The following is a 21,521-nucleotide window of genomic DNA, read 5'->3' on the forward strand; positions in this document are numbered from 1 at the left end:
AAATTCTTTTTTTTTTTTCCTTTTTTTTTTCTTTTAAATTTTATTTTATTTTTAAACTTTACAATATTGTATTGGTTTTGCCAAAAATTCTTAGTTTTGTTATATGGAAATGTTGTTATATTTGCTGATTACAGAATTCTGGATCAACTGTTGTTTTATTTCAGCACTTTAAAGGTACGCTCTCCCACTGTCTCTGGTAGTTCCTGAATAGAAAGCTATTGTTATTTGAATCATTGTTTCTGTATATAATGTGTCGTTTTTTTCTCCTGCTGTTTTAAGATTTTTTTCCTTTTTCTTTTTTCAGTTTTCAGCACTTTCATTATGTGTCTAAGTGTGTTTTTCTTTTACTTTATCTCATTTGCAAAATGTAAATTATGTCTTTTACCAAATTTGTGAAAATGTTGACTATTCTTTCTTCAAATACTTTTTCTGCCCCTATCGCTTTCTCTCTCCTTCTGGTTGTCCAATTACATATAATGTTAAGTCGTTTTATGTTGTCCCACTGTTCTCTGAGACACTGTTCATTTTTTTTTCCACATTAGATAATTGCTGTTGAACTATTTTCAGGTCCGCTCACTCTCTCCTCTGTCATTTCTATTCTGTTGAGCCTGTCAGTTGAGTTTTTTTTTTAACTTTTAGATATTGTATTTTTATAATGATAAAATTTCCATTTGGTTCTTTTAAAGTTTTTATCCTCTGTTGAAAATTCCTATTTTTTTGGTTCATTTCAAGTGTGTTTTCTTTACTCATAAAGGCTAGATATTTGCCGCTTTAAACTTTTAAAACTCTCTGTAATATTTCTAGCATTTGGGTTTTCCTTGTTAGTTTTATATTGAGTGCTTTTAGATTGTATACTAGACATTGTGATTTTTTTGTTGTATAGAGACTCGTATGGGTGTTTCAAATCTTTGTTTATTTTTCTGAGCCTTTGCCACATTGATTTGAATTTGTCCTGTGTATGTATGTGCCTTTCCAGGGCTAGTCAGTGTGAGATTTGTGTGGTTCAAATTTCAGAGAAGTTCTCCAAATCTTTCCTGATTTGATGCATGCAGTCTGTTCTCTGCATGCATAGTTCAGGGCTTAGACTAAGGCTTGCTTATATACAGAATCCAGAATTCCTTCCCCTGGTCATCTCCCCAGGAATCTTCCTGCACTCTTTATCACTGGTTTAAGCGATTTGGTGTTGATATAACTTATAATGGTTTTCATGTTTTTTGCGCTTGAGATTCATTGAGCTTCTAGGTTTTAGGGAGTTTTAATTTTCATCAGAAAAATTGTGGTTATTATTTTTTCAAATATTTTTTCTATCAGCTTCCCCATTCTTCTGGGACTTAACTACAGTTAACTTAGAAAATTTAATATACTCTATGTATTTCTGGTCTTCATTCTCTTTGTGTTTAAGTTTGCTGTGTCTTTATGTCCATGAATTTTTTCGTATGCTGTATTAAATAGGCTGTTAATCTCATCTAGTAGGTATATTTTTCCAGATATTTTTATTTTTTGTCTCTGCAAGTCCAATTTGGGGCATAAAGTCTTCCATTTCCTTCCTCATTGTTTTTGTGTCCCCACCCCCCGCCCCGCCCCCACCTCCTTGAACATATAATTCTACTATCTGTCATCCCCGATCATTTTCCCCAGGTTACAGTTCATATTTTCTGTCCTGCTTTATTCATGTTTGGTAAATTTGATTGGATGCTGGACATTCTGAATTGTATGCTTTAGATTTTGGACTTTATTGCAGAGAAAAAAATACCGTTACTCTTTTTCTGTGACATACTTAAGTTACCTGGAATTCATTTGATCCTTTCAAGCCTTCTTTGTAGGCTTCATTAGATCAGATTTAGAACAAACAGCTTAATCTGGGGCTAATTTGGCCTTATTACTAAGGCAATATTTGATGCTGTGTGACTTAGGAAGTCTCTCCACTATGGTTCATTGAAATACAAAATATTCCCAGCCCTACTCTCTTGCTGTGGCTTTCCCTGCCTCGCTCCCATCTTGAGGTAATTTTCTCACATACACCACAGGTCTCCAGAGCCCTTTTTCTGTGTAGCTACCTTCCTCACGGTGTTTTGCTGCCCAGATTTTAGCCATTTTGGTTTTTCCATACTGAATTCTGCAACTTGGTGAGACTGCAGAAAGTGGACTCCCTGGTTTCCCCTTTCTCTGCTGCACACTGGAAACTCTCCAGGAAGAAAGCTGCAGCCATTATAGGGCTTACCTTGCTTGCTTTACTTTTCTCAAGCATCACTACACTATGCTGCTTCTTGTCCAGTGACTGAACACCACCATTTCATTTATTTTATTTAGTTTTCTAGCTTTTTTAAAGACAGAAAGAGAAAACTGGTCCTTTTAATCCATTATGGCAAGGAACAGAAATACTCATTCCAATTTTAAAATTTATTGACCAACTGTACTGGGGATTAAATTAGCATGGCATTTATTTGTGTTATTTTTTTTCTTTCCAGTTGCTCAGATATCCACTCAGACTTGTGTTTTAATAAAAGAGAGACAGAAATTGTTGATTAGGATAACTAGTGTTTTACTATTCATTTCCTCTTTATTTTCTCATTGTTTCTCTTGGAGTCAGGAAAGACATGTATATACAGCATGCAATTTATCAAAAGTAAAAATGCATGCTCTGCTGAAGTTCATATGGTTGAATTCCTTGCAGTGAGGCAGCAGGACTATGCTTAAGAATGGTCTTTCTGTGAATGAACTTATTTCTATATAGGGATATATCAAAGACAATAACCTGTGTATGACAAAGCTTAAAATTGTTTTTGAAATGCAAGTATATTGTTGGATGGGTTGCAAAGCATGGTTACCACTGCAGTTAGTTGCTTTTAAGGAATAGTCATACTTGATTTGTTACTGGATTTAACCTTAAGTATGATCATTTTTCCATTAGCTTTGTGCAGCAAGAAGGCCCAGATGAAGCGCTTTCTAAAGAGGAGGTCATCTTGAAGCTGAAAGCAGAGGTGCAGCGTTTGCTGGATAGCAACTCTGTGAAGCGTCATCTGGTGTCTCAGTTACAAAGTGATCTCAAAAACTCTCATAAGAAAATCGAAGCTCTCCAAGTGGAGAAGGAGGAAAAAAGCACTGAGGTAGAATTTGTAAAGCTGTTTTTCAAAATTTAATAAAGAAAACTCTTAAAGTTTTCACATTTAAATTAAACCTTTGTCTTTCAGGCATTCATTTGACTTTTTTATAAGTAAAGTTAATTAACTAATTTCTAACTGTTCTGGATCTGCTTTGCTACACAGGGGCTTTCTCTGGTTGCAGAAAATAGGGAATGCTCTTTAGTTTCGGTGCCCGGGCTTCTCATTGTGGTGATTTCTCTTGTTTCGGAGTGCAGGCTCAGTAGTTGTGGCTCCCAGGCTTAGCTGCCCCTCGGCATGTGGAATCCTCCCAGAGGAGGGATTGAACCCATGTCCCCTGCATTGGCAGGCAGATTCCCAACAACTGGACCACCAGGGAAGTCCGTAAATGAAGTTTAAAGAAGGAAATGCCACTTAAAGGAATATACTTTCTTGTTACTTTTGGCACCTAGTAAATGAGACGCCAATTAGGTAAAATTCCATAGCCACAAATCCAGTGCAGCGTTCTTTATAACAAGGCATCTGCATTTCCTCAAGATCAGCTTGTTCCGGTAGTGCTTTCACATCTAGTTAGACTCTCCACAAAATGCCCTCGCAATTTGCCTCACATTTCCCTGGCCCATGTTCTTAAAAGAATAGTCATTCTACAATGAAAAAAAAATTCAGTGTATGGTGGTGTTAGAGGTGGGAAAGACATGTCAGATATGTCAGAGTCCTTGAAACCCACCTTTATATCTTTATAAAGTAAGTTAGTGTGCTTACTTTATAGATAAGATCAATGAAACTGGAGGAATTTGTGACCCTTCTGGGCTTAGAGTGAGTCTTTGGGTAAATTGAGACTAAAACACTGCACTGATGAATAAGTCAAGGTTATTTCTCCAAGATCATGCTATCAGAGGTCTTTAGGGATGTCCTCTTTCAACATCTGCCTTTTTCACCCTTCTCTATCTTTAAATCCAGCTCACCTCTATTCCTATTGGAAAGAAAGATCTAGAAGCTAAGAGGAGAGGGAAGGTAATATATGAGTGTAGGTAGGTGGGACTTGCCTGGTGGTCCAGTGTTTAAGACTCTGTGCTTCTGCAGAGGGCATGGGTTCAATCCCTGGCCAGAGAACTTATATCTTCCATGGTGTGTGGTGCTGCCAAAAAAAAAAAAAAGATGTAGGTAGTGTATTCCTTTTCCTCATGGATGGAAATAATATTTTACTTCCTACTTTGGTACTGTTTTATCTCTTGATCCTTTAAGCTAGGAGTTGTATTCATTAAAAGTCCTATTAAAGCAAAGTGTGCAAGATGTTCTCTGGCGCTTATTATTGTGGAATTTTAATCATGCCTAGTTTGCTTTCCAGAAATAATAGTGTGCTCTCACTGTGAAAGCCCTGCCCAGTTTGGTTCTTTCTTCTGAGTAACTATTTGATGAACACATTGATTTCAATGTTAATAAGCAAATGAGAAATGGGAGACTGTGCTTCCCCACAGCACATTTAACGTCTTTAAACCAAGCTCTTTTAACTGTTCCCATATGTTTTTTATAAAGAATGGAAATGAAAATTTGTGTTAGGTTAGAGTTGATTAGTTTAATAAGCATTTTAGTGTGAGTGTGCTAAGGGTAGGAGCCTGATTTGGGGTCTGAACCTTAGCTCTGGTGTCTTGTTGCTTTCTCTTTTCCATATTGAAATCCCTAGTCGGCATTTGCTGTACAGATACACTTTCACATGTGTGGCAATGGCTGGTGGCCATTCCTTGTGTTGTTTTTAACCTTTCTGTTTGCCTCCACACTCTACAGTCTGTTTTATCAGTAGATTAGAGGGAGCCATCTCATCTTTGAATACCCTTTTTTTCCTTTTTTTTGCCAGGTAGCCTTCTGCCATTGGAGAAGGCGATGGCACCCCATTCCAGTACTCTTGCCTGGAAAATCCCATGGACAGAGGAGCCTGGTACGCTGCAGTCCATGGGGTCGCTAAGAGTTGGACACGACTGAGCGACTTCACTTTCACTTTTCTCTTTCATGCATTGGAGAAGGAAACGGCAACTCACTCCAGTGTTCTTGCCTGGAGAATCCCAGGGACCGGGGAGCCTGGTGGGCTGCCGTCTATGGGGTTACACAGAGTCAGACACGACTGAAGTGACTTAGCAGCAGCAGCAGCAGCAGCCTTCTGCCATGGTGATTTCTCAGCAGTCTACATTTGGTTTTTCTTAAAGTGAAGCTGAATTCAGTCCTTGATGCTTATGGCTATTCTGCTTCCACTTAACTATATAGGAATCTCGAGAGTATTGTCTTGATAATTCTGTGAGTCTTTGATCAGTAAATATTTACTGAATGATTACGTATGTTGACCCATTTCCTAGATGGAGAAGAGGGAGAGGAGGTAGTAATTTAATGGACAGGTGGGTTTTTAAAATAAGCACTCAAGTTCTCAGCCGTCTCATTAGCAGATGAATGCCTTCAAACTTGGCCTTTGCCTCCTGTTTCTCTCATCTTTTTCTAATGAAGCTCCCTATTTAGTCTGTAAAGTCAGAAAGCAGGGTTGGGGAGGTATGTGGATGAAAAGAAAATCATTCAGTTTAGGTTTTCTTTTTTAAGCTACCTTATGCAAGGTCTAATGGGATTCAGCGATGAAGGAAACAATGGCCATTCTATGAAGGAACTTCGATTCTAGAATATCGGTATCCAGTGGATATATAATAATGCCATCAGTTCAGTTCAGTTCAGTTGCTCAGTCGTGTCCGACTCTTTGTGACCCCATGAATTGCAGCACGCCAGGCCACCCTGTCCATCACCAACTCCCGGAGTTTACTCAGACTCGCGTCCATTGAGTCAGTGATGCTATCCAGCCATCTCATCCTCTGTCGTCCCCTTCTTCTCCTGTCCCCAGTCCCTCCCAGCATCAGAGTCTTTTCCAATGAGTCAACTCTTCACTTGAGGTGGCCAAAGTACTGGAGTTTCAGCTTTAGCATCCATCATTCCTTCCAAAGAAATCCCAGGGCTGATCTCCTTCAGAATGGACTGGTTGGATCTCCTTGCAGTCCAAGGGACTCTCAAGAGTCTTCTCCAACACCATAGTTCAAAAGCATCAATTCTTCGGCGCTCAGCTTTCTTCACAATAATGCCATATATATAACTTAAAATCTCTAGTAGTCCCATTACAGTAAAATAGGTGAAATTGTTTTTAATAATTTATTTAACCTAGTATATGTAAAATATTATCTTCTCAATATGTGATCAATATAAAATTATTAATAAGACAGTTTATTTTTTGTGTGTGCTCTGCCCTTGAAATCTGGCATGTATTTTCTCCTTACTGCATGTTTCTATTTGGACAAGTCACATTTCAAGTGCTCAACAACCATACGTGGTTACTGGCTACCATAGTCAATACTACGGATCTATAAGAAGATGGACATGTATAACTTTGTATAATAAGGGTGATACTAATTACAAAGTGCTATGAGAAGGAATAACTAACTGATCTTGTGGGTGGTGTGGAGTACTAAGGTAGCCCTAGTGAAGTCTATGAGGGAACTTTTGATCTCTGTCCTCAAGGATAAACCCAGGGGAGAAGGTGGATAGGGACATTTCAGCCTTGAGCAGATGTACGTAAAAGGATATAGCAAATAAGCTAGAAATTTATGTTATATAAACTTAGTCTTTCTGAAATCTTTAATGAAGCTAAATTCATTAAATGTCTCTCGATTTTTTTGTTTTTAATTGTGGCTACACTGGGTCTCTGTGGTGTGCCGGCTTTCTCTGGTTGCTGTGCATGGAGCAACAACTTTGTTTGCTCTTGAGTGCAGGGGCTCAGTAGGTGCAGCAGGTGGGCTTCATTGCCTGCAGCATGTGAAATCTTAGTTCCCTGACCAGGGATTGAATCCTAGTCCCCTGCACTGAAAGGCAAACCCTGGACCACTAGGGCAGTCCCTCTATTGATTTTTTAGAAAGAACGGTCATAGCTAGCATCAAATCCGGAGCTTAATGAAATGATGTTGAACTTTGTGCTTGCTAAGAGAAAGAACACAATAATTTAAACTTCCCTGGATGTCTTTTTAAAGAGAACTGGGCCATCAGAATCCTCGTCTAAAGCCTTTATGTATTAAGAAGGGCAACAAAAATAGTTCCTATATAATCTGTTTTGACAGATTCTTTCATAGATGTTTTAAAGGTATTGATATATTTATTTCTTTATAAATGCCTTTAGTATGTTTTATTTCCATTTCTATTCATCTTATATAGAACAATTTAGAGTTACTACAGAGTTTTTTTTTTTTTTTGGCTTTTATGTCATATGACTATTCATAGCAGTGCTGCTTTATGACATTTCCAGGATAATATGTGATCAAACTGAGGAGTCTGCCCATACATAGCACTATGCAGTGATTGGGGGTGGGTCAAATACTATGCTCTTCATTCCAGTTGAACAACTGGGCCATTAAGGTAGAATGTGGCAAAGGCCTTAGAAAAACCAGACTGGCTTACTAGCAGGCAGGGACCACATCGACACTGAATTTTTTGTAAGCTTAAGAAATAAAACACAGAGCCCTTTCTGTGTGTGATACTTAATAGAGATCATTACCTTACCACAAGCTGTGATTAAAGCCATACTCTGATTCCAAGGGACTTGATAGGCAATGTTCAGTAGCCAACTCAGAAGGGTCCTGGGTAGATTTTTTTGAGACATAGAAATTAGGAAGATAGTATAAGAGTTGGTATATTACATTTCTTGTGTTTTTGAAGATAATGCCTTCTGTATTCCAGCTTTAGAGAGAGAAATTTTGTTGTGACATTCAAATGGTCCTTCTCTTGTGAAAGACGTTCTTAAGAGTTTTGTGCCAACAATTACTGCAAGTGCCAAGTCCCAGTGTGCCTGCAGTGTGAAAATATGTCAAAATTGAGTGCAGTGACTAGCCATGAAGATTGTTTTTTCAGGGCAGCAGTATGATGTTACTTCCATTCTAAGTAATAGAAACTCATTAATAGGGAAGGAAGCACAAATGAATGTCATAAACCTTAAAAAGTAGAGGCCATGTTTTTTTTTTTTTTTTTTAAAAAGCCATTCTAATAAGTCAACAAAATCCTTTAAAGTCTCATTAACGCCCCCAAGTCTGGAAAGCTAACAGAGTAGATATTCTTATCTCCTCTCTCTTCTAACTGGGATAGGAGCAGTGGCTTCTGGGACATGATGGCAGGTGAACCAGCAAAGCCAGCAACTAGAGCAGTCTCCCTCTGAAGGAAATGAAGACTAAATGGGAAAAAGGAGTCAAAGGCTTGGGGTTCTGTCACCCCATGTAGAATGAGATACACATACCTCTTTTTCCCCCAGTTAGTAGAATGAACTTTGGTACAGATGTATTTTAAACATTGAAGGAAAGACCTCAGAGTTCAGGTAAAGAATAAAACCAACAGGTCAATTAGAGTAGATAATTAAAAAAAAAAACTTTGACCTCTTCAATGAACAAATAACTTATAAAAATGGACAAAATACTCAGGTAGTAAGAGGAAAATGCTAACCTATATATATCCTGGAAGATGAAGAACAAGTGAACAATGAAGGCATGTAAGAGGTTGCTCTCTGATGGTGACACAAGAAATGGAAATGAAAAAACTTTTGGAGATCCTTTCCCTCATCAAACACAATAATCGTTCAATCACTGGCCATTGGCGGCAAAGAGAGCTGGACAGACTCTTGTACTACCTGACGGTATACATGTGTCCCAACTTTCTGGAAACAATTTACCAAAGTCTATCGTGAGTTCCTATTGAATAAAACGTATGAATTAATATTGATTAAATATGCTAAGCCTAATGGGTGAGAGTGTGATGAAAAATAGAATGTTTGCATAGTCTCAAGTGTCTCTGAATAGTATACTTACTATTAATTGCAAAATAGTAACTTTAGAGTGGAGGTGCCTGCAGACAGGGTCTTTGACCTTCATCAGTTAGCTGATCAATACTATTGATTGATGTCATATGTCTCCTCAGAAGTGTTCACATCACTTCTTTGGTGTTCATGCCAAAAATGCATAACCTAAATTTAATAATGAAGTAACATCAAAAAAGCTCAAATTAAGGGACAACCTACAAAATAAACGATTAGTACAAGTAGTCTTCAAAAATGTCATGGATTTGAAAGACAAAGACTGAAAAAAACTGTCCCAGATTGGAGTAGACTGATAAGATGTGACAACTAAATGCAATGTAGAGTTGTAGATTGCATCCTGAACCAGAAAAAGAACATTTAGAGGAAAATTGGAAAACTTTGTGTAAGGTGTGTAGATTGGTTAATAGTATTGCATCCTAGTTAATTTACTGGTATTGATAATTGTACTCTGGCTATTTGTACTGTTTTTGTACTTTCTTTGTAAGTATGACATTGTTTCAAAACTAGTGCTTAAAAATTTTTAAGAACCTGAACACTTTTGATTTCTCTTTAATATTTAGACTAAAACAGATACCTCAGAAAAACCAACTAATCAGATATGGCCTGACTCTTCTGACATGATTGTCAAAGATGATATACTGCAGCTTAAAAATGAAATTCAAGTTTTACAGCAACAAAATCAGGTGATTGAAAAACTTTCCTCTATTTTATGAGAAATCTCATGGCCTCATTCAAAAATAGAGAGTACTATGACACAAAGGTATTAGTGGTCAAGTACATTAGCAGGTAATTAGGATTCCAGTTATTTCCTTTTACTACTGGTCATGTGGTAGTATTTTCATTGGAAGATAGTATAATTCTAGCTTCCTGTCTGCATTATTGCACGGCTATTGGAAGTATTCTTTTCTCCTTAGGCAGCTCTTGACCAAAAAGTAAAACCTTGCTTATTTATATGGTTGGGAATATTATTGTATTCTAAGACTTGTTAGAAAGCATCAGTTAGCCAATTCTTCACTGATTGAATGCTTTTATACAAGTTTTTAACGTTTACTCCAATCAAAAAGCTACTTGATAAGCCTATACTCTTACAAGGCCTGAAGAGACTTTTATAGAGTTATGAAAATGTTATTTTGTCAAATAATATTATAATGAAAGACAAAAGGCACAGAGGATATCGGAAAATAAGATTAGATTAGTCAATAAAGGTGTTTATTTCCTCTAAATACTTTATTCTTTTGTATCCAGGAACTTAAAGAAACTGAAGAAAAACTGAGAAATACAAATCAAGACTTATGCAATCAAATGAGACAAATGGTACAGGATTTTGACCGTGATAAACAAGAAGCTGTTGATAGGTGAGGTACAGACAGAGACCTCCCTTCTCCCATCTCCTATTACACACCCTTACCTATTACATCTCCCTTATACACACCCCTCCAAAAGATTCAAGTAAAATGATGTAGGTGAACCTTCCCCATTGAGATCATAAATTGGAGAAGATGAGTCCCTGGCTTCTCAAATTAGAATTTGGAACACACTTTCCATAGAAATAATGTTATGTAGTGGGTTGAGTTCTATAGAACCATCCAAACTGTAGTTCATTGAAACAGTAGAGCTTAATGGCTTAACTATTTTTTTTAATAAGAAAGAAATTTGTGGGAGGAAATAATGTCTTCTAAATACAAAGTCATAAACTTGGAAACAGACTTTTGGAACATAACTTATGTGTGAGTTGGGTGCTTTAGTATTTGCATTTATAGATAACTTAGAATTTTTGAACCACACCCTCTGTTATTTCAATTATTTTTTTATAAACAAGTTCTAAACACAGACTGTTATACTCTGTGTGAAGGACTAGGGCATTCACACATCTAGGTTTCTAATTTTTCTCTAGAAACATTTGCAGAAAGAAAATGTTGAAGATTCTCAAAAGATCATCTATTGAAAGTTAACAATTACCACTTTTGGTTGGGGAAGACCAATCTGATCTTAATTGCGCTTTGCATTCGTAGGAAAGGAGTGGGAAGGAAGGGAGGGAAACCAGTTCATCTTGCTGTTTCTGGTAATGCTGGGCACTGCCTTAGATTCCGCTGTCTGTCATCTGTCTCTAGGTGTGAGAGGACTTACCAGCAGCACCATGAAGCCATGAAAGCCCAAATACGGGAAAGCTTGTTAGCAAAGCACGCTTTGGAGAAACAGCAACTCTTTGAGGTTTACGAGGCAACTCGCTTACAACTTAGGTGAGGATGCAAGTCTCGCTGCCCTTGAAAGTGTAGAGACAGCTTTATCTTATCACATCATTTAGAGGAAAATTGTTCGTTCTGCAGCCTTACATTTAGTTGCTGGTTTTGTGTATCCAAGGTCTGACTTAGATGAGGTGAATAAGGAGATGGCGGCTGTGCAGGAATGTTACCTGGAAGTGTGCCGAGAGAAAGATAAGCTAGAAGCGACTCTCAGGAAGAGCATGGAAAAAGAGCAACAGGCACAGGAGAAGAAGGTACGGAACAAGTCCATGTTGTGCTCACTTCATTGCTCTTTGAAACCAGTACACTCATTCCCTTGTGGAACAGGGAAGACTTCTGTAGAAGGCTCTTTACGTTTGACTGATTGACACGAATTCAGCTCACAAAGTTCAGTTAACATTGAAATGATTATTAAAGCCCTGGTAGAAAATGGCAGATCCATAGGAGAAAATGATTCTTCCTTGTAGATTTCTAAGAGACCAAAGAGAGTTCTGGAAAAATAAGGGAGGTGGACTTTGAGTCACTTTGAGTCTGAAGCCCAGGGATGCTCATTTTGTGTGTGTGTTTGCTGCTTAGGTGGTTACTCCCAGCCCTGTGAGCACTGCACGAAGTATTCCCCTCAGAGACCTTTTCCTCTGACCCATTTCTCTCAGGACGTAAGCATCCATTTATTCTGGGGAAACGGGCAGGAATTTTGAACTGGGGTATTATGATACAGGAGGTGATGATGTGGGGCTGTGGAGAGGAAGGTCAGTTTAAGTGTGCCCTCTGTCCAGGGAGGTCTTGTCGTTCAGGGAAGCTGGAGGGGCTGCAGTGTCCTCTGTTCTCCTGCCTGAATCTTCCAAGTTGCCCTTGGCAAGTGTCCAGGAGTCAAATCACGTAAAAGCAGTCGCCCCTCCCGTCTTCTTCCCTGTCCTGACCTAAGCCTGATCCAGACACCCATCTGCCTCTCCCTTTCCCTTGAGACCAGGCTGCAGACCACAATCTGAAAGCCACGTGCATCAAAATTAGCAAATATTTTTAAAGGCTTGAGAAAATGTTTTTAACAGAGATTTCTGAATAAGTTATAGTAAAGCTTGATGATTGCTACCACCAGACTTGAAAAGAATGTAAAGAGCAGGTGAGGCAGTCCAGTTCATTTAATATTTTGATTATTTTTGAACAGATTAATATGGTAGAAAAACATGCCATGTATACATACCATCTAGTGAAAAAAGAACTACGGGGAGATGTTTTAGTTTGTGCTGGTGAAATAAAAGCTAGAAAGTGTCTTAAATTACCTAGAAATTAAAGACTTAGCTCAGTAATGTTTAAAAAAATTAAAATAGGGAGAAGATCTAGTGTGATTGTTTTCTTTCTTTCTTCCTTTAAATATATAAATTGGCAAGAACATAAGAGCATTTCTCTCAAAGAGGTCTTTCTTTTCTGAAGTATATTTCCTAGTACTTTTAAAAGAATCAATTTGGCTGTAAAATTTCACCCCCCATAATCGATCAGTTGCAATTAATAGCTGGTACTAACTGGTATTTTGGCTCATGAATTCTTGTGCGCTGGGGCAAGAAGGAAAGTTAAAACTATTTGGGCCTTCCAAAAAAACCTACAAGTTACTTTTTTTCTTTAAAATTTAAAATTATAGTAAAATTGATTCTTTTTTCATTTGATGTCTGGTTTTATAGATTTTTAACCCATGTGTGGATTGAAACAGAATAGTCTCATCACCCTAAAAGACTCCTCTGCACTATCTGCTTGTAGTTATACCCATCCCTCACTTAAAGGGCCAGTGTACCTAAAAGCAGTAAAAGTTGAATTCCTTTCTTCTCTGGATATTCTTTAATTTTTTTATTTAGATTTATATAAGTCCTTTACAAAGCCTAGTAGCCTTCATAAGCCAGTCAGAATAGAACTCCTTTACATTTATGAGACTTTAATTTTTTCATATCCTCCAGAATTAGACAAAGATATGTATTTACACACCAGTGTACTTTCCTAGGAATTGTTTCACATTCACACAATGGGAGAATCTTACTAACTTGAGCAAGCTAGGGAACTGTTAGGGTAGTCCTTCTCCACAGAACATGAGTCATTTTCCTTGCAGTTGGTCTTCAGGTCAAGAGCTTTGCTTGGATACAAAATGTATATGACAGGCAGTGCTGTGAGTCGCCAGTTGTATTTCTCTTTTTCATATGTCATCTTTCTGAAACACTCGTTGAATCAGGCTGCAGGTTAAGTACAAGTTCAATTCCGGCCTTTAAAGCTTCTATTAACAGATGTTAACCTGGCTTGTTCATATACACAGGAACCTTCCAACCGGGTAGTAATCAACAAAGGCTATGAATCTGTGAGTTTCCCTGGTGGTTCAGACAGTAAAGAATCTGCCTGCAATGTGGCAGACCTGGGTTTGATCCCTGGGTTCAGAAGATCCCCTGGAGAAGGAAATGGCAGCTCACTCCAGTATTCTTGCCCAGAGAATTCCACAGACAGGAGGGCTACAGTTCCTGGGGTTGCAAGGAGTTGCACACGACTGAGTGACTAACACACAGATACACATGAATCTGTAGACAAGGAAAAGATGATCGATGCTGCCATGCATAATAATGCTATTCCTACACAGAAGCTAAGGCTTGCTTATACAGTTGTAATCCATGTTAAATCAGTCCTTAGTTAGATTTTTTTGACTGTCAGAGGCATGTAAAACAAGTTTCAACATTTTAAAACTATCCAAGTATTCCTTACCTTGAATGATAAAACTTTTAAAATTAAATATTCCCATAGTATGTTCAAATGACAGATTCCTGTGAGCAATAAATTTGCTTTTCTTCTGTCGAGTTGGAAGCAAGTTTTTCCTCACTGTGGTGGATTGCAGAAATGGCTACACTTTTTTCCTATCCCTGAATGTGGGTCTCTTTGCAGTGTGGCTTTGTAGCTGTTCTCAGTTATAGATAGTCTGTTTCTCTTCCCTTGAATCTGGCCTTGGCCAAATGACTTACTTTGGCTAATGGGATATTAGTAAAAAATTATGTAAAAAGACATTTATAAAGCATTTATGTGTTGGTCCTTGGAAGCTTGATACTCTTATGAACCCTTTATCCAAGCACCATGTGAAGGATCTGGAATAACCTGCTCGATGATGAGACATGTGACCAAGTCACTGTGTCATCCTGGTGACATTGAAAAAACCACCAGGCATGTGAGTGTTGCCATCTTAGACCATTGTAGCCCCAGGTGTCTGCAGAGATCAGCTGAGTAGGCTCAGGCCATCACCACCACCCAGCTGATGCACAGAATCATGGGAAATAATAGACATTTGTTGTTGTCTCTGTATTGTCTGGTTTATTATGTAGTTAAGCTAATATATTCACACATATAGACACACAGAAAATTAGTAGCAATTTTCTTCTTTCTGTCAAAGGAAATGCAAATACATATAGAAACAACTCCTAAAGGAAAGGCACACACAGATAAGACAATTTGGGGACGTCTTCTACAGTCAAAACAAAAATAACAGTGATATATGAGTGTAGATATATAGATAACAGTCTATGATGTGACAACGGACAATTTTCCCGACCATGTGGATGAGACTGTCCTATAGTCCTAGTACAACTGCAGTCCCCATGATGGGACTGAAGAAATGAGTCCCTCAGTCCCTAGGAGGTTTTCCAAAACCATGTAACACTCAGCAAACATAGATAACATCTTCTTGGCATGTACCAGTGGTGGAAAGGACTCAGATAGCAATTAAGACAGAAATAATCAAGGTCAGCTGTGAACTCAAAAAAAATCCAGACAACCATATAGTCACGGGTCAGAAATAATGCCGAAGAGTCAGAACAAAAGATCTGTTGCCAAGTAGCACTAGGTATGTGAGGTGTACTTCCTTGGTATTGTAGTCTGTGGTCTTCAGTGTGTTTCTTCTCATAGCATCTTGGTGGGACTTCCAGAAGACCCATTTGGAAAAACTTTCAAACAAACACTCATAGATAATTTTGATCTCTGAGTAGAATTTTATTAGAGTTTTCAGATCAATTGTGTTTCTAGAGTAGAAAATATTATAGGAATAGTTCAAATTATTAAATTTTAACTGACATTTGACAGTTCTTATTTGATAATGCTTTAGCTAGTTTTGGTAAAGTTTTGAATTTGATAATAAAGTACTAAGCTGAATTTGTCGAAGGATGCGTAACTTTTAGAATAGAGCAGTAAGAGGTTTCCCTAGAGTTTCAGTGATTAAGATTCCATGCTTCCACTGTAGGGAGCACAGTTTTAATCCCTGATTTGAGGAACTAAGATCCCACATGCCTTGTGCCCTGCCCCTCCACCCCCCCAAAAAGAATAGAGCAATAACTTTGGGCTTATCTGAGAATACAGATCTTCTCAGAAATGTAAATTTTCCTGGGCTGTGATACCTCTCATGTCCCGTGATGGCTGGACTATAAACATAAATGTCAGTTTCACTTTTAAAAAAGGATATTTGGTCTTCTGGGAGTATTTATTTATTAGATGTATTTATTGTACTAGATGCTTTTTCTTTTAATGTATCCAACTGTAAATTTCTTATCCAAATATGTGAGATGTAGGCAAGTTTTTACAAGACAACTTATTCAACTGATTGAGTTAGCATATAGGAAGTTCACTTGTCTCTGTTGCTATTGTCTATTACATGCATATAACTATTATTTTATAAATTTGACTTGGAGAATATTAGTGTCGTATGAGATACTTATTTGAATTTTGTTTAAAGAGACAGCTATTGGAGGAAAGAGAAGAGTATGTAAGGAAACTACAGGTGGAACTTGAAGAAAAGTACCAAGATACCCTTGTGATGGAAAAGGACAAGTGGCTGAAAGAACACGAAAGTAATATTAAACAGCAGGTTGAAAACGAGGTGATATTAGCGAAAGAACACTGGGATAAGGAACAGAAAGAGGTGTGGGTTAAAATTTCTTTCTAGTCACTATGTTTAAAAAATGTATAGTACTAACTTGAGAGATAGCTCTTCCTGAACTGACATTATTTTTAATAGCCAAGTACATATCCAGTATTCTTGCCTGGAGAATCCCATGAACAGAGGAGCCTGGCGGGCTGTAGTCCATGGGGTCGCAAAGAGTTGGACACGACTGAGCAACTAACACACACACACACAGACAGACATATATAATCATTCATTTTATATCTTTGAATTGGGCTATTTGCAGTTTATACCAGTTTTATTTTTTAAAACTTCCCACCCCTTAGCTCTTTAGCTTAATTCAGGAAATGTGTTTTGAGGGGTACTTTTTAATTTTTCAAATGAAACAACAATCAAATTTCAAATTTTCAAATTTCATATTGTGAAATGATTCTGATAACTCAGACCAATATAATTAACAAATACTTAATGTACACTGTGGATTAGAAGATAGAAGTAATCATTGGGTAGGCTTGGAAGTATAAAACTTCTATTAACCTCTGTAGCAAATGAGGTTAAGAAATGCTCATAGTTTCCAAGAAAATGAAGAACCAAATTATGATCTTAAAAACTTAGTTGGAAGTGAAATAAGTTCTCAAACTTATTTAAACTGGGTTCTTTTGTCCTTGCTCTTGCTATTAATTTGGGTTGGGGCTATCTCAAAATGGAATCGTAGACCATTGTCCTGTCTTTTGACCTTCCTACTCATCTCCCAAGCCTTCCCTCAAATTTCATCAGTCAAGTGCTGGCCCCTGAAATTCCTTCACTAGTCATTTTTTAATATAAAAATACATTCTGGAGTGTATCTAGCCATGTATCTATAAAAATACAGATGTCACAAAACAAATGTCCTATTTTTAAATTACTGCAAATTGTTTTTTAGTTGGATTTTTTTAACCAGTTATTTACTAGGTGGAGGAGTGAGACAGCTATAATGCTTTTGTGAGAATGTCAGGAAAGGATAAATCAAGTAAAGCAATACAGCCAGAAGCTGTGGTAGCCAGGGAAGTAATCTGAAAACCCTGGATACCCAGGAGGTGGGAAACAGAAAAAAGGAAAAGCAAATTTTGCTATTTCACAATTTTGCCCACTACTAATTATGTTTGGGTCCCTCCTACTATACTGCTGAAAGTCATATCATTAAGACATTCTTGCAATAATGCCCTCCTCTTGAATGCACAGCTGACTCAGTGCTGCTAAGTCACTTCAGTCGTGTCCAACTCTGTGTTACCCCATAGACGGCAGCCTACCAGGCTCCCCCGTCCCTGGGATTCTCCAGGCAAGAACACTGGAGTGGGTTGCCATTTCCTTCTCCAATGCATGAAAGTAAAAAGTGAAAGTGAAGTTGCTCAGTCGTTTCAACTCCTCGAGACCCCAGGCTACTGCAGCCTACCAGGCTCCTCTGTCCATGGGATTTTCCAGGCAAGAGTACTGGAGTGGGGTGCCATTGCCTTCTCCATGACTCTGTGCAGTTTATTATAACAAACAAGATTCTAATGTGTTCAAGTAAGTCAAACTATTTTTTAAATTGTTCAGTTTTAGGTTCATTAATTATACTTAACCCATGCCTACTTTGTGGAAACTCTGATATTGATGGAAAATCATGTATTCATAGCAGAGATTTTCTTCATTTTTTTTCTTTTTAATCATACCATCATTGTAGTGGCAATGTGAAAGTTTCCATCTTGAGAGCAAGATTACCTGATCTTATACAACATACTTAAATCTCCCATGTGATTTGTGTCCTGTAGATAAAGTCAAAGAGTAACTTTCAGGATTTCTGTGAGGATATGTTCTCACTGACTACATTTCGAAACCTCACGTGATTACTGCAGCAATGTCTAGATGGTTCGCAAGCCGTCTGTGGATGCTTTTTTGGCTACCTATTAACTCTAGTTTTTGCTTATTTGAATATTTTTCTCTTCATGTGATTTTTCTTCTGAAAACAGATCAAACAAGAACTGATCCAACAGCTTGAAAAGGAGTGGCAGTCTAAACTGGATCAAACTGTAAAGGCAATGAAAAAGAAGACCTCAGATCGTTGCAGCCAAACGGACCAAGAAACCACCACTGATGTTATTTCCAAGAAAGAGATGGCAATCATGACAGAAGGAAAGAAGCGAAAGATCCAGCAAAATTTAGAGCAAGCGAAGGAGACAGCCATCAAGGGGGACTTGAAGAAACTTGAGTTTGAACTGGAACTCAAATATTGTGAAAATATTGCCAAACAGGTAATAGGCAGGTTTACTATAGCAAAATTATTGGAACTGCCTAATGAAACCTATAAAGTGCTGCCACTGAACTTGTTCATAAATTTATACTTCAATATTTTTTGCACCCTAGGGTAGAGTAACAATCTTATGTTCTAAAATTTTCACTATATTTCTGTCGCAAAACTGTCGACTCTCAGTTTTTCTATATATTCTTTCAGTGTACAAAATGTTTGCTCCTCTGAGGTTGGTCTAAATATTAAGATGACTGAGGTTAATGCTGATGGTTTGACATCTGAATGAGGCACAATTTACTTATGTATCTTTCGTATCTAACTGTATGGAAAGTATTTTGCTTAAGTAGTTATAAATAAGTAAGCTTAAAGTGAATAAGATATTTAACAATATTTGTATTGAGACTTGAATCTGGAAGCCTGCCCTTTAAATGCAACTTTGTCTAAATCCTGTGGCCAAAAAGTGGTGTCATCACCTCCCCTTGGAAGCACTCAAAAAGGTAGCTCCTTTTTAACTGGGGCCTGTTACTTGCTTCCAAGAAAGGTCAGACAGAGAAAAGCATAGCTCTGTGTTAATGGAATAAAGCTGAGTTATTATTTTGTCAATATTATCTATTACAGTGATGCTTAAATTTTTTGTTCTCAGGATGTCTTTACAATTTTACAAACTGAAGATTTGAAACAGCTTTTCCTATCTTGGTTGTATATATTTTTTTTACTGTATTGGAAAAAAAATGTAAGAAAACTTTAAAAAATAAGAGTCCTCATGCACATTTGCCTTTGGCTGTCAAGGAAGTGACACATTATATAGTGTGTAGCCTCTGGAGAACAGTACTATATACATGTGAAAGAATGGGAGTGAAAAAGACAAAGGAGGTCCAAATATTTTGATAATTTTGACCTCAGAAACCTGACAAGGTTTCTAGCCCTCAGAGATCCTCGGACCTTAATATAATATTATTTATTATATATTTTAAAATTTTAGATCTGTTACTTAATGTAAAGTCTTAATACCTGAAGTAAAATTAAAAAAAGAATACATACTCTGCTTTTGATAAATACTTGAAGTTCTGCCTATCTGTTAAATTGTTATACATGATTTTACAAGGGATCCTGAAAGTATGGAAGCATAGGCAAGTGTATGTAATTGTATTAAGGACATTTTCAGTCAGTTAAAAAAATAATTTTCTCAGCTGTTTAAGTTTTAAACAGAGTTAATAAAGTGTTTTATTGGCAAAGAGACATATTTAAGGGTGCTGGTTTTGTATTTATATAATTAAGATCTTGTGAAGAAAAACAAAAAGCAGGATGTTATAGAAAGGAAATGTTTGCAGTAACTTATGAAGGAATATAAATTTCTGTAGGAGTTTTATCTTTTCTGCATGTTTTTAACTCCCTAGAATTTACCTATAAATTTATTTAGCATCTTAGTGACAAATTCAGCCCCTTACATCAACTCTGCTTTTGTGTATATATATGGTATTTTGAAAAAGGCAATAGGAAAGATTATTTAATAAATGATCTGTGGTAACCTGTAATGGATTTACAACCAGATCACCCTCATAATTCAAGCCTTATATTTTTGCTTGACTTGAAGTATCCCCCTTACTCTATAGTCACACATTCATCCTTGACAGCAAGAAAAATTGCCGAGTGCAAGGCTCTAAACTGTCTTGGTGCATTTGCCTGTGTGCGCATGTTGATGCGTCAGGCACGAGGACTGAGATGGTGGTGGGTGTCCTGATCGGACAGAGGCCAACACCAAGCAAGCTTCCTGTGTTTCTTCTTTTTCACCCTGAGATGAATAAAAGTTTGTTGGAAGTGGGAATTTGTATAATTTTCTATTAATGGTGGTGGTGGTGGTTTAGTCACTAAGTTGTGTCTAACTGTTTGCAACTCTATGGACTGTAGCCCACCAGGCTTCTCTGTCCATAGCATTTCCCAAGCAAGAATACTTGACTGGGTTGCCATTTCCTCCTCAAGGGATCTTCCCTACTCAAGGATTGAACCCTGATATCCTGCATTGCAGGTGGATTCTTTTTCAGGTGGATTCTTTGCTGACTGAGCCACCAGGGAAGCTCTTTCTATTAATTGTAGTGGCCATTAAACATGTATAGTTTTCTGCTTCCTGGTTTGGCACTTGCATGGGCCAGTATGGAACATTTAGAACAGAAGGATTGAATTCACTGCTGGGGATAAAGGTTGGGGGCGGGGGACGACTTGAAATCAGTTTACTCCAGTGCAAAACAGTGTAAAATGCACAGGAAATCATAGAGGCTTCCTGCAAATGGGATCTTTCTGAAATTGTATACCTTACTTTACCTCCCTGTCTCTTGCAATTGCTCTCCTGAAGGTAGAAACAGCTGTGCAGAATGCTCGTCATCGGTGGCTGGAAGAACTGCCAGAGCTCGCAGAGTATAAAGCACTTGTAAGAGCAGAACAGAAGAAGTGGGAGGAGCTACAAGAGCAGTCAGTGGCCAAACGGGTAAGAGCTCTCCTGGGAACAACCTTCTCGAGGACCTCATCTTGGTCCCAGGGACTCCTACCTGCTCACAGCATTGTGGAAGGATTACATGCGAGAGTGCCTATTAAGCATTAGCTCAGGACCCAACTAGTGGGATCTGTTCTCATCAGTATCATGTAGTTGAGGGGAAGAGAATGTGTTTCAGAGTCAATGAAACTCTCACAATCTGGGGACCTACCCATGGAACAAAATCTTTTTCTACTTTGCCGTATTTTTAGGAGAATCAGAGAGCAGTTAGCTATATATCCTTTCACACGTGTAACTGTTGTTTTATGTGCTGTGTCAGTAGTCTTATACTTTCCTTGGTAAATAATCAGCACTTCTTTCCAGAGATGTCATGTTGCTTGACTAGAAGTATCAGGTATTACAACCATTTGTAATTCTCCCAACTTACTTTATTACTATAAACCAATTCTAGTCAGAATACCAATAAACTGAACTTAGTTTTGAAATTTGACACAATAATTTGAACATTTATTTGGAAGACTGAAAGGGCTAAGAAATTTAAAATATTCTGGAAAAGAAATAGTAGTCCAGCCCTAACACTTAATAGAATATATTGGAAAGCAACAATTCAGACAGTGTTGAGTCACAAAAATAGAATTC

The 21,521-nt window shown here is 37.7% G+C and overlaps 1 protein-coding gene across 7 annotated transcripts in view; it reads left to right on the plus strand.

The window, feature by feature from the left end:
* Positions 1-21,521, plus strand: part of CEP152 (centrosomal protein 152kDa) — a 102,217-nt gene that overhangs the window by 51,272 nt on the left and 29,424 nt on the right. For 4 of the 7 annotated variants that reach the window (XM_010839532.1, XM_010839533.1, XM_010839534.1 and 1 more), the window contains exons 13-19: positions 2,912-3,107; positions 9,537-9,659; positions 10,222-10,331; positions 11,088-11,216; positions 11,338-11,473; positions 18,117-18,398; positions 20,745-20,876. In XM_010839532.1, coding sequence (XP_010837834.1) covers positions 2,912-3,107; positions 9,537-9,659; positions 10,222-10,331; positions 11,088-11,216; positions 11,338-11,473; positions 18,117-18,398; positions 20,745-20,876 — 1,108 coding nt within the window. Of the gene's footprint in view, positions 1-2,911; positions 3,108-9,536; positions 9,660-10,221; positions 10,332-11,087; positions 11,217-11,337; positions 11,474-15,960; positions 16,147-18,116; positions 18,399-20,744; positions 20,877-21,521 lie in introns of all 7 variants that reach the window. The other 3 variants (XM_010839529.1, XM_010839531.1, XM_010839530.1) reach the window with 1 other exon arrangement.

The sequence above is a fragment of the Bison bison genome, unplaced genomic scaffold (genome assembly GCF_000754665.1).
Source record: "Bison bison bison isolate TAMUID 2011002044 unplaced genomic scaffold, Bison_UMD1.0 scf7180017864118, whole genome shotgun sequence".
Lineage (NCBI taxonomy): Eukaryota > Metazoa > Chordata > Mammalia > Artiodactyla > Bovidae > Bison > Bison bison.